General features: G+C 30.2%; 1 protein-coding gene across 1 annotated transcript; it reads right to left on the bottom strand.

Annotated features, from left to right (window-relative positions):
• Positions 1–6,277: 6,277 nt before the first annotated feature.
• Positions 6,278–11,550, bottom strand: LOC122584731 (lysosomal Pro-X carboxypeptidase-like). The gene is made up of 10 exons (XM_043756783.1): positions 11,156–11,550; positions 10,741–10,930; positions 10,442–10,575; positions 9,990–10,102; positions 9,748–9,871; positions 8,359–8,514; positions 8,113–8,268; positions 7,567–7,646; positions 7,414–7,463; positions 6,278–6,527 (listed from the first exon to the last, which is right to left on the bottom strand). Exons 1-10 carry the CDS (start codon positions 11,525–11,527, stop codon positions 6,385–6,387), a joined length of 1,518 nt encoding a protein of 505 aa, XP_043612718.1. The 5' UTR covers positions 11,528–11,550; the 3' UTR covers positions 6,278–6,384.
• Positions 11,551–13,778: the final 2,228 nt, after the last annotated feature.

Here is a 13,778-nt window from a genome sequence, read left to right as displayed (position 1 = left end):
ATAAACTTCAAAATTACACATAAGTTATTCAAAAAGCAGTCAAAAAACAATTTTCATGTAAATAACAATCATCGGTTGGGCTTGATTTGAAAAGTTCTCAAAGGTTCTCGCAAAAAAAAGGTTCTCAAAATAACTTTACCCTATGTATATATATGTATATATTGCGTGTGTGAAAGAAAAAAAATTGGGTAAGTTTAGTGAATTGAGTATGTTATGTCTAGGATTTGTGTAAAAATTTGATAGTTTTGAGTTGGATGATTTTGATTAGGTGAATGATTGGGTAAGTTTGGGTACTACTCCCTCCCCGCAAAATTAACTTTTTACACGAATAATGTTACTTGGTAAAGGTAAAATGCCGTTCACTTAAAGAAAACTTGGTAAAAGTAAAAAAGAATCTTTTAATGTCAAGAAAGTCCAAGAGTAGGTTCTGACAACAATTAATCTGGGTATGGAAAAGGAAAGAAAAATGAACCTAGGAATCACATCAACAGTAACATGTACCCTTTATATCAAATGTCTATTTCTATTTTTGTTTTGATTTTTAGTTTAAATACATAAAGGAAAATAATAATCAAGTGAAGGTTTTAAGGTTCTAATCAAAATCTCATCATATCTCAAGTGTCTGTGGAATTAAAATGTCTTTGTAACTGAATATTTATATTTAAATATCTTCTTATACATATCTGGTATTGAAGTAAAGCATTAATTTGCATCTATTTATTTTTATCTTATAAAAATAATAGTCTCATGTTAGAATATAATAATCATAATATCAGTACGTACTCAATTGTGAAGGTACAATATACAATTTGCTGTGACTACTGGCCACTTACTTTATACAATTATATCTATGAGAGCTGTGATTATGATGATAATGTCGACCTCTGTCACTTCCACAATATATATATGCTTTCTGTGTCCATTCAATTCAATAAAAATGTTGTTAGCACGTATGACGTATCCATAAGCAGAGAAATTATCAATATAAATTTCTAATTTGTTTCAAACAGTTTAATCTCAGGTTTTGTTTACATATATTTGAAAGTTAAAGTTATATATCTATAAGACAATCGTATAAATTAAGATCAGAATCTTCTATATGAAAATAAAATAATTTAAGGAGGAAAAACGATCGAAAAGATTTCACGGCAGTCATACATATTTTTGAAATATTTTTTACTGTTATTTTACAATGAAAAAACTTCAAATCGTTTTTTTTAGTTGCATATTCCAACAAATTCCCTTCGAATCCAAGCAGAAACTGAGTCCTAGTTTGAAGCTTTTCTTATTGTCGGCAAGCTTTTAAATCAACTATTTGGAATAATATAGTACGTACGTACAAATTAGCCAAAGTTCACCATTCATAGGAAAAAGAGTACTATAGAGCTCGAAATGCACGACTCATTTGGGAAAGAGCACAAAGCCAAAACTGATAACATGATCAACTTATGACTTTTCACTTTCTTTCGTTACATGTAAACAAAACTACCAACATATGCCATTAATTCATCTTTTGTTTTAGAGTGCTTGCAACCATGTTAAAAATTACATAGATAAATCTTATCATAATGTATATCGATTTTCTTTTTTATAATTATTAACTCCACATTTTAAACCATTATCTCTTCACTTAGAATATATAATAACTCTAAACACTTATCGAAAAAAATCCTACACATACATATACGTACATGGCTTCAAAATAAGAATTGTAATAATTATAAAAATTAAAAAATTGATGACCACGTCCTTGCATACAAACAAACCATGAAAACGATGTAACCTTAGTTTGGATCTATGTAGATAGGTTGATATAAATAATCAAAAAAATAGAACAGAATATACATATAGTCAATAAAAAGGGTTGAAGATCTTGACCTTCAACGATCTAATTATTTTCCTTGTTTTAATTCCTATTAAAAACTAAAGCAAAAAAGTAAACTAAAATAATATTACAAAGAAAAGTATCACTTAGGGGGTGTGAAGAAAACAAAATCTGCTTTTTCAAAATAAATTATACGTTTTCAAATACATGTTTCTCCAAAACTGCGTTTTCATAATCAATAATCACTTTTTCATACAAACACTTTTTTAAATTATTTACGTTTTATAAACATAATAATTAGATAATCATTTTACAACACAATTTCAAACACCCCTTTGTAGTTAGTAATGTGGATTTACATTCGGATGCAAAAAAGGGATATATTATTTATTTTCGAGTCTACAAATTAATACAATATGAATTGAACGTGCCAAGCATAATTTTAATTTTATAGCATAAACTTCAATTTGCTGGGAAATTTTGGAACAAGAAGACAACTTGGGGGTTGTAGATATTTCATGAATTTCCAAAAATACTACTTTATCGTTTGTATTTGTTTAACAAAAAAAAGAGTACATCATCATTTTAAAGTATTTCTAAATTTAGAAGTCAACAAGTTCCAAGGGAAACAACCTGCACGCTAAATAGAAAGACCAATCACCCAAGCTGCATTGGGAACCACCGGTTCAGGTGGCCGGTGTGGCCAAATTATTAACACCGACACGTCGTGTGCGGCCAGAAATTAGACATATACGGAGTATATTTTTATTTTTATTTTATTATCAAAAAATGTATAATCCCCGTAGTTCATAACTTTCAAATCTATGTTTAATTCTTCTTTTTAAATAGCTTAATGCCTTAATTTTTCGATATATATTAAATAATTCTCATATTATAGAATTAATGGTGTATCAAGTTATCAATAATAAGAACAGGAAGGGCGGTATTTCTTGATTCTCATTGACATTTGAATACATGGATCTGGTCTTTTGATGTATTCGTGATGATCTGATAAAAAAAAAAGGAAAATAAATTTTTTGGAAAGTTGTTAGAAATAATGGGTAATTGTTTGGGGTTTAGTACTCTATGGAGGTATGACGAGTTATTATTCACAATCGGTACTTAAAATTTAGCCGGTTTATATATATGGTTTTATGGAAATTTTAATAATACTAGTCTTGTGCTCGCGCGTTGTTGCGGTTTTGGAGAAAACGATCGTCTGAGAAAGCAATGGTTTTTTTTTTTGGTGTGTGATAGAGATAGATTTGGAAGATAGAATTGAGAGTGTAAAGTTTTCCTAAGGGTAATTTAGTCCTACTGTAGAGGTGAGTATAGAAAGATATATTAAGGGGATGTTTGTTATTGTGATTACAAAAAAGATTTTACGTTTTCAAAATAGATTATACGTTTTCAAAACTGCGTTTTGAAAAAGCAGGTAGGTACATGCTTCTTTAAAACTGCGTTTTCATAACAGATAATCACTTTTTCACACAAACACTTTTTTAGATTATTTGCGTTTTACGAACGTAATAATCAGATAATTACTTCAAAACGTATTTCCAAACACCCTCTAAGTTGAAGGACATTTTAAACTTATTATATTCTTAATTACTTTAAGTTAGTTTTCTTTATAAAGAAGTATAGATATAGATATGTATATGTTTATTGTTTAAAAATAAAATGCTATGCTAAATGTTATATATCCTCGTGGCAAGTTGCATTTTTCCAGTGCATCTTTCTCTACTTATATATTTCGTTTCACTTGCTATTTATTTCAGATTTAAGAAGATATTGATCGAGGTATATATAAAAACATAAATTAACAATCAAACACGTACACAAAGCTCCTCCGACAGGAACTTGAACAGCTGCCTTAGCTCCTCAAGATATGTAACACGAGTATATTATTTTATTATCATATATCAAAATTAAATCAAAATAACACACCCAATAGAAACAACTTCTTCGATCATAAACACGTGTATATTGTTTAGCTCAGGTTTTTATAGAGTATAGACATGCTATATAAGTATAGGAAAAATGATCTGTACCGCAGATTTTATCTAATTTTAGATATTGTCATATTAAAAAAATTTTACAGATTAAACCTTTGAATTTGATAAATATACATAACCTCTTTGAATTTTATATAAACCATCATGAATTTTATATAATATCTCATACTTTATCTAGATAAGTACTGCAATGTTTTACCTAATTAACTTTTCCCCGTAAGTATCTAGTATATTTTCATCATCATCATCATTATTATTATTATTATTATTATTATTATTATGTTCCTAGCTCTCTTATTTGGTGTAGACGTGAAACTTCGCTGACCAAGAGTTTCCATTATTAAATATGAATGGATAATACATATTATAATGCTTTTCAAAACTGTAATTTGCCTTGGAATCATTGCATGTTATTTGGACTACAAACATTGTATCAGATCTACATATATTCAGATAACTCATCGTGGCTTCCAAGCGGTTAAATTATATTGTTACACGACTTTCAATGCCAACATGACATATGTATTCTAGCTTGTTTCGGGTCACTACTTATGCATCTATTTGTGAATATACAGCCGGCGATTTGCCGGATCATGTGATAGTAAATAAAAGTTTACTTTTCAAAAAAAATTATAAATATATTAAAAATATATTTGTATATATACTCCGTAAACAATATCAATTTATATTTACTATTACGAGCATGGTATTCGCGCGTTGCGACAGATATTATGGACGACGGTTGCCAGAGTGTTGGTAATGATGGACAATGACGGTGGTTATTCACAGAAATAAAGGGGTGTGTATTATTTTGGTATACCATAAGAAAGAATATTTTGTGTGTGTTGTTTTGGAAAGAGAAAGAAAGAATGGGGATATTTATGTTAACTTTTCAACACCCCCATATAATTTTTAATATAGAGTATATATATATGGGATAATTATTGTAAAATAAGTATTAAAGTAAAACAAATAAGAGAAAATCTTGACCCTTAGATCATGATAAAATTGATGCATAGAGATTCATATATATATATATATATATATATTGATACACAATGATTGTTAGTGAAGAAAAATATATTGTTTTATTTGTTTTACTTCAATACTTGTTTTATTTTACCTAGAACCTATATATATATATATATATACTAGCGTTGTACCCGCGCGATGCAGCGGGGAATAAGAAAAAAGCGCCGGTGGTTTGATGGTGGTTTGTGGGGCGGCGACGATGAAAAAGAAAAAAAAAATAAGCCGGCGGCAGTGGATGATGTTTATGGGGGATAGCGTACATAGAAAGTGGATTGCGACGGTGGATGATGGTAATTGGGGCGGTGGTGGATGGTGTTTATGGGGGGAGAAAATCGGATGCTGTTAGGCACCCAAATTGGGTGAAAAACCCCTCACATACCTTTTTTTAAAAGGTAAAAATCATGGGGGGCCATGTATTTATTTAAAATATTAAAATATTAGTATGTGAGAGGTTTTTCACCCAAATTGGATGTATAACAACCTTATACTCACTTTTCCCTATATGTTTATATATAAATAGTTTTCAGTCATATGTTCATATATAAATAATTTTTAATCATAAGTTTATGCTTACACTTGTTTTATTATAATAACTGATCATGTAGACGCTAAAACGCTCCATATTAATCCATCTAAAAACATGAAGATGTAATAATATGTTTAGTCACAACATAAACTTAAACTTGAGGTATAGACCATATGGACATATGGTGCTATGGTTTGGTTGCTTTTGGTAAACAAGTTGGCCCAAATCGACTAGATAAACCACTCAGGTTAATTTTTATTGTATCAAAGCACCAGATATCTAATTATCGACCTGACGAAACCATTTATTATGACTAAATACTTAATTTATATAACTTATAATTACATAACTAAACGTTTTAAATTAGTAATTCGATCAGTTGTTAATTATTAACTATTTTTTTCAAAAGTTGATCTGTGCTTACAACATCCGGGTATTAAGTACGAACAATTGTACGCTGCGAATCGAGTTAAATCAAAAAATATCTTAAGGTAATAATAAGCGACAAATGTCAAATCAAAAAATATAAACAATTATTATTCATGTAAAAAAAATTTAGATAAGATGAAATACAATATAGACGTTCAATATTTTAAAATTATTTAACAATTTATCATATATTAAAAATTTCATAAGCAACCCGTATATTTAACACAGACATAAATCTAATTACTATATGGCTTTTATTCTCTTTCTCGTACTTTCAAGTGCAAAGGTTTAAATTCAAGTTGTCACACTAAATTTAATGAATTTTATTTGTATATATATTTGAATTATATCAAAATCTAAATATTTTTTATAAACTATTGCTAACCATCACGTATTGATCGGATGCTATCTCAAAATTCGTTTAAATACGGACGTATGCTTATGAGAGTATGAAATAAAAAGGTTAAAAATAGAAAATAAAAAAATCCATCTCATTGTACAATTAAAAGCAAAAATATACGCATATCTGTGTGCCGATAGACGGTTTGTATGTTACTCTAGTTTGTGTAGGAATCAGCCAAATTGTTGTGATAGTATTCCGAGATCCAATCCTTGAGAATACTGATTTCTTTCTTTCTTACATCTCGAAGCCATTTAGGATCTTTATCGGTTGCAAATCTTAGGTCAACATGGTGTGCCCCTGCCATGACATGCATGCTCGAATTATGAATTTCCAAATTATAAATTCTTAAGAGTACCTGTATATATACTAACTTGAGGTGCACAAATCCCAACCTGGCTTGAATGTCATAAGACCTTAAATTATACAGTAAATAAAAGTTTGGGCGGGACATTTCTAACCAAACCCAAAATAGCCCGAAACAATCCAAAGGCCGAAAGCCCAGGCTACTCTAAAAATTAATAAATGATAATTAAAAAAAAAAAGCCTAATTTTAAAAATTTTTAAAAAAGTCTGATTATGTAACAAATCTTATACATTTTGAATTACATATATTGCAACATTGAATTATAAAAGTAAAAAGTAATAAATTATGTTAAAGTTATATTATATCTTATTAATACTGTATTATTTTTTTAAGTTTTTTTTTTCTTCTTAAGCACATATCAAACATCCTTTAAATATTGTCAATTTTCCTATTCGTTGTCGTTTTTTAAACATTTCGTATCATAACTTCTTGACGTTTATAAGTTGAAATGGAAAATAATTGAGAAGATAACGCTAAAGATACTATTACAACATTATTTATTTAAATCTTAATATTCTTAAAATATGCTATCTCGAATTAACATATTACATCAAGGAAAAATAGCCCGATAAAGCCCAACAGGACTTAGTTTTAGCCCAATCTGGTCAGCCTAACCAGTAGAGCTCTACAGCCCTTAAAAATTATTTTATTTTCTATACTACCTACTTTTCGTAATTTGACTTATTTTAACTTGAAAATTCTATGATCGAAGTCTACTTCCTTACCTTTGAACATGTATATTTTTGATTGTCTCCTTAGGAAACACAAAACCAGAATAATGATGATCAAACTAATATATTCACAATATAATTTGCTTACCTTCTTTCTCAACTATGGCAATAATGCTTTTTGATATATTCTTTAGCACCCTAGAGTTTGTATTTACAAATAAAAGATATGTATTAGTATTATAAAAATTCACACTTGATCTGAATATTATTAATCAATATCGATAAAAGGGATGAGAGATACCCGCCACCACTCCAAGGGTCTCGTAAACCATTGAAAAATATTATATTGCTCCCAAAACGCTTTAATACTTTCGCAATATCCTGGTGTCATATGAAATTGCAAATTCATACAAATGTTAGATCAATTTTAAAATGCAGTACTGTAATTCTTTTCAACTTACAATAACAAAAATAAATAAATAAATGTTAGTACTACTTTTTACTAAAATACTTGTGTTACTCTGTGGAACTTTTTTAAAAAAAAGTTTTTTAAGCTTTGTGAATTTTACTTTCAGCAAAAGAATACCACGAGCAACTTAATTAGATATACCGCGTATTTAATATATAAAATGAACAATTTTTTTAAGATCTTAGATAGAATGATGATAATCATTCCTCAAGTATCTAAATTTCCATAAACTTAAATTGCAATTTGTTTGACTCTACGGTTATTTAAAATGCGTTATTTCAAGAGTTGTGTGTATTAGCCAACTGAAGTGTCACTTTATAAAACAAGCTTTGCATTGTAATAAAAATGAAAAGGTAGAAGGAGATAACGTAAACATACATGGCCACCAAATTCTGTAGTAATCCAAGTGGGCCTGGGCTGGATATTATAAGCTGCTTCACAGTATTGGGCATGGCCCGTGTAGCTATATGCTGAGACAGGAAATATACTCTCTTTATTATTTCCACTTGTTGGCATTACCATTTCTGTACAGGCCTGGCCCAAATCCAATGAGAATATTATTTAAATTTGCAAAGTCAACAGCAGATGTTTTGTTATTTATAAAATCGTGAAAATATTTGCTACCTGCCATTGCCAGCCTCCTAGGTCATGAGGGTCGGAATCATCAGCTAAATCAAAACACGGAACGTCCCCGGTGTAGTTGTAGTAAATGTTAGCTGCCTGATACAACTTTGCAAATGTGTCGTTTCCGAGAGAAGGATTATCAATCGCCTTGCACATCTATGTACAATAGATCGAGTTAGACAAATTAAATCCTGATGCGGACAAATTGGATTTAAAAAAGTAAAAATTTTCATACAAATGCATAGAATAAACGTGCATTACAAGTGGTGATAGTGATATAAAAGTCGTATTCATGAACCATTTCATTTCTATGAACGATGGTATGAGTAATTTGATGGACCACACCCACTTGGTTATGTTAAGTTGTGTAATATAAAAGTTAATGTAAGACAGCATTGAGAGATACTTTAAAGCAACATAAATGATATAACAAAGTTATATAAATAAAAAAAACCCTGTGAAAGACGGCATTATAAGTTACTTTAAAGCAGCATGGTCTAGATCAGTGGTAAATATCCTGAATTCTGGAGAGAGAGGTCAAGGGTTCAATCCTCATCTCATGCAAAATGGTCGAAAGTCCTTTTCTATCATTTAGGTAGAAACTGAAAGCATGGTCTCTACTTTGGAAGAGGTGATGTCTGCCTACATCATAACCTCTCCCATAAATCGTCGAGGTATTGAGGATCAAAACCCATGGAAGACGACAATGTACTTTTTTTTATATAAATTAAAAAAAAAAAAAGAAAAAAATTTTGGTGAGATGATTATATGAAACCTCATTAAACTCTAAAGAATCATATGCATTTGTCAAGCATGTTAAGGAGAAATAATAACTAAAGTTTCGTAACTTTTAAGTTCCATAGTTTATATGTTTCATAGTCTTACTAACCTTATTATATACTCGTACTAAACATGTAAGCCATAAAAGTTTAAATTATGATTAAACATATATACATTAATACATACTCCGTATAAAGGATAGGTATACCGTATACATTATAATAATTAATCACTTATTGCTCTTTCCAATATTTACGATCAATCAATCACATGTACGTGATGCTATCTCTGGTTTGGTTTGAAATTGTTGGTTTTAGGGTCACATGCATGTTATTTATTTTATCTTTGGAAATATTTAATTAATTAATTAACTTTAACTAATAAATAAACAATAATGTTTCCCCATTTAATTTGTCTCAAGAAAAATTATATATTCACAACTAGCTTGGCCATCCAATAACAAAAACTTTTATTGAAACGTGAATCACGTACATATACTAATGCTGACTTTTAAGTTGATGGTTACAAATTTTCATCTAACATATAATTCACTTTTTGTTTCAAATTAATTAATATAAGAAATAATTATTAAATTAAACCGGAACTAACTTGTTTGATAGGATAAGCCGGCAATGGAGCAAGAAAACTAGATGAAGTTGGATAATCCGTCATTGATGTATAGACAAATGCGGTTGAAAGCCAACCTTCGATAGCATCTCCACTTATATAATTTCTGCAACACGTACAAATAATATAGATTAATTAGTTGAAGTAGTTTAATTATATATTGCTAACAATTTATGAAAACTTCAACTACTACGTACGTACGGGTAGCAACTTAAATAGCTTACTTGCATATATGAAATGATTTTCGAAGTAATTCAAGTCCCCCGTGTGAGCTAGCCGTGTCCTCGATTTGTTTCCACGACCCCTTTATTACCTTATAACAGTTCTCACTTTCGCTCTGATCGATGATAACGATTAGATATTAATATAATTAGCTAGATTATATCACGTACACAATGAACATATAAATATAATTATTATTTATTATATTATAATACTAATTAATAATAATTATATATAGTATTGTGGTCGAAAATCTACCTTTAGCTAGGTTTATTACTAATTTTGATCGAATGTCAATGACACAAATGTATGTACTATTGATTGATCCCATATTAATTAGTCAGATTCGTTTAACTGATATCTTTTCTCGTCCATATTATATATAAGCATAAAAAAGAAATTAAAACTTCAATTGCTACGTATATGTGACATAAAAAAGAAGTTAAAAAAGTACCCTAAAGTCTTGTGTAATGATATTGTTGAAGCTATATTGAGATGTAATGTTTTCAAATTGAAGGATTGGTGAAGAAGATGACAATGCTCCAATGGCTACATGTGGATACTTTAGTCTGAACCATGCTGCCAACACTGCACGTACATATATAAGAACAACATACATATTATTGAGTACTATTTAACTTCAATTTAATAGCCATATATTGATTTAAGAATCTTAATAATGAATAAAAGAAATGTATATATTTCAAATAATAAATCAATTAATATAGTAATAAAGAGAGGTAGCTAGCATACTTCCACCATAGGAACCTCCAAAGACAACAACAGGAGAGTTTGTGGCTGTCAAGTTGTTTTTAAGATCAATAATGAGTGTTGCATAATCAGCCATCGCTTGTGTTGAGCTCAAGTATCCAAGATTCTTTGAATTCTTGTATGCTTTCTTTTTATCACCTCCATATGGTATTGATTTTCCATAGTACCTATGCTATATGTATTAATCAATGTTACTTTAATTTCTAAGTTTAGAAACCTATCCAGCACGTACTATTATATATGTGGATGGTCATATAAGGTTAGTTGTCCGATACAAAACTTAATTAGGTGTGTAATTTTTTTTTTTCTCCCTCTCTCTATATATATGCCACTACTTTTTATCAAGAAAGACATATGACAAAATCAATGTATGAAGATTTGACGACTTAATTGTTACCTCTATGAACACGAGAAGAGCTTTGAATTCAGGTGCGATGTCGTACATGAAACCAGTGTTTTGAGCAAACCATTCAATATTTCCTTCATTCCCTGTGTACACGAAAATTGGAGCGTTAGGACCACCCCAAAAGGTGTCATTGATCAAATATCGTTGTTGAAAGGTTTGATAACTTTGTGGGATGTAATTGAAGTGATCAAGGATTTGTGTGAAGTATTTCGTTTTGTAAGGCTCGCTATTGCTAGCAACAGATCGTGTTGAAGGCCCGATGATCGAAGAAGGGAAGTACCTCGGTTGAAACTTTGCAAACGATGAGGTACTAGATTGTAAAAGTATTAGTGAATAGAGCAAGGGTAGTATCCATGGTGCCATTCTTGTTTCTAAGGTCTCAAGAGAAATTAGTGATAAGGTTAGTTATATCATTTTAGGAAGTTATGATTAGGACAAAATCCGAAAAAGTACAAATTTTGATGCAAGGTGTATATATATGTTATTAATATTTGTAAATATCATAATTGACTCGGGAATCATTGTTTTGAACGTAACATGCGGAAAGAAAACAAAAGTGAATTGAGAGTGACATTTTGATTGGTCCGATATGGATTAAATATATAGAGAATCTATTTATCATTTTTTATGGACATTATTAATTTGTTTGAAATAATTTATCTATCTATACTATATTATAAAAGAAATAGCCCTTTTATTTATGAAAGTGTTGAAAATATATAATATTTTCACTTAACACCCCTTAAAATATTTCAATATACACTACACCATAACATTAATGATTAATTTACACTATCAATCCTTTATTCTTTAATATATTTTCATTAACCATTTACATCAATTATTCACACCACTCGACACCGTCTCCACCACTAACACTCGGCCTCCCACTACAACGGCATTGTAACGACCATCGCCGCATTGTGCGAGTAACGTGCTAGTTATTCATAAATAAAATTCAATCTAATGTAATAAACTAAGAAACAAAGTAGACACTTTTATGAGATCTTCGGCGATATATATAACTACTTTATGGTTGTATCTAATTTTGACAAACACTTGATTATGAATTATTATTATTATTATTATTTGGAAAAAAAAAAGTACACTCAATATGGGTGATAAATTCCTCACATCTTAATTTTTAATACATAAAATTCATAAGGGCTGTGATGGGGTTTTTTATTCAAGTTGACTATGTAACAGCCTTATATTCCTTTTCCATCATTATTATTATTTTCATTATTATTTTATCATTATTTGCTTCTTGCCGAGTTTGTGAAATAGAAAAAATGAACCAAAACGGATATGTTGTGTGTTTTTTTTTGTAACAATTAGTCGGTATTCGACATCAGGGAACACGTCACTGTATAATGGTGAAGCTCTGCATGTTTCTCTAGATTACGAGATGTAGATCATAAGCCATTACAGGTGATTCAGGCAAAAAAAACCACAAGCTTGTCACTCTTAAGAGTTGAACCCAAGACCTGTGAAAAAAAAAAACAGTGATGCATCTGCCAGTTGAGCTAAGTTCATTTGTTGGATATGTGTTGAATTAATGGATGATAGATTCATAAAATTTAATACACGAGTGGTATGATTAAGTAAATGGGCTATGTTCAAGAAAACACAAAAGTAAGACGGGCTATAACCCAATATGTTTGTAACCGTGATTATGGCCCAATAGAATCGCATAGATAAAATAATATGCCCGAATGCCCCGAAATATACATAGCTCAAATGTTCTGATCCGGACGAGACACGAGTTGTTCTGACGCGATTTTTCACGTCAAATCAGGTGCCCCCATTGGTTAATTTGTTTCTCTCTCCTAGGCATTCATCACCGAAAGCCTTCCCAGTCCCCTTTTCCGACACCGAGGCCCCAACGGTAGTTAGTATTCGATGGCCGACAAATCAAAAGATTAGTTCGTTGATTTACATTTTGCAGAGAAGTTGTAGATTGATCTTGATACTTTGATCCCCAATTCGTTTTCTGGCATATGGCAGATGGCGAGGTATCTCGGCCTACATACACACATATGATACGAGTATATAATTTTTCAATAACTGATTCATATTTGATTTGATATGATTTGATGACATACAGTTTATAGTTGTATGTATCGACAATTCAGATGAGGCATATGTTCGTGGTACCTATGAGTCTCAAATTGTTGCTCTTAAACATTATTGCAAAACTAAATTGGCGGTATGTGCCTGATGTGTATTTTCTACTCTTAAAATTTATAGCACGAGTTACTGTCTACTATATACTTGCGGGCAGTGTACCCGATCATATGCAATATAGTTGACTTGGCAAATACGAGGTCGAACACAATGACTTAATTAAGCAATTGTTAAAATAAGTAATTCAAATAAAAGGGAGTTTTGTGACAGAATTGTCACGTTGCAACAGTTAGTAATCCTTTTGGATTAAACGAAAAGAGAGTTTGTTTTGAAAATCTTTTGAAAAGACATCCATCTTGATTTCGCTCGACAACATGTTCAGATTGCACATAAATGAGGTTCAAATTCAATTAAGTTGACAAAGATAATCGTGACAAAATAAAGACACAAACTGGTACCACCAACGTTTGTAAAATCATTTTAATCA

The sequence above is a fragment of the Erigeron canadensis genome, chromosome 1 (genome assembly GCF_010389155.1).
Source record: "Erigeron canadensis isolate Cc75 chromosome 1, C_canadensis_v1, whole genome shotgun sequence".
NCBI classification, from domain to species: domain Eukaryota; kingdom Viridiplantae; phylum Streptophyta; class Magnoliopsida; order Asterales; family Asteraceae; genus Erigeron; species Erigeron canadensis.
The sequence above is the reverse complement of the archived record's forward strand: the minus strand, read 5'-3'. Positions and strand labels throughout refer to the sequence as shown.

Coding starts and splice junctions, on each gene's coding strand:
- LOC122584731 (XM_043756783.1), bottom strand. CDS start 11,527: ATGGCACCATGGATACTACCCTTGCTCTATTCACTAATACTTTTACAA. Junction 10,576..10,740: donor TGGAGGTTCCTATGGTGGAA/GTATGCTAGCTA, acceptor ATGTACGTGCAG/TGTTGGCAGCATGGTTCAGA. Junction 7,647..8,112: donor CTACAGAATTTGGTGGCCAT/GTATGTTTACGT, acceptor ATATGACACCAG/GATATTGCGAAAGTATTAAA.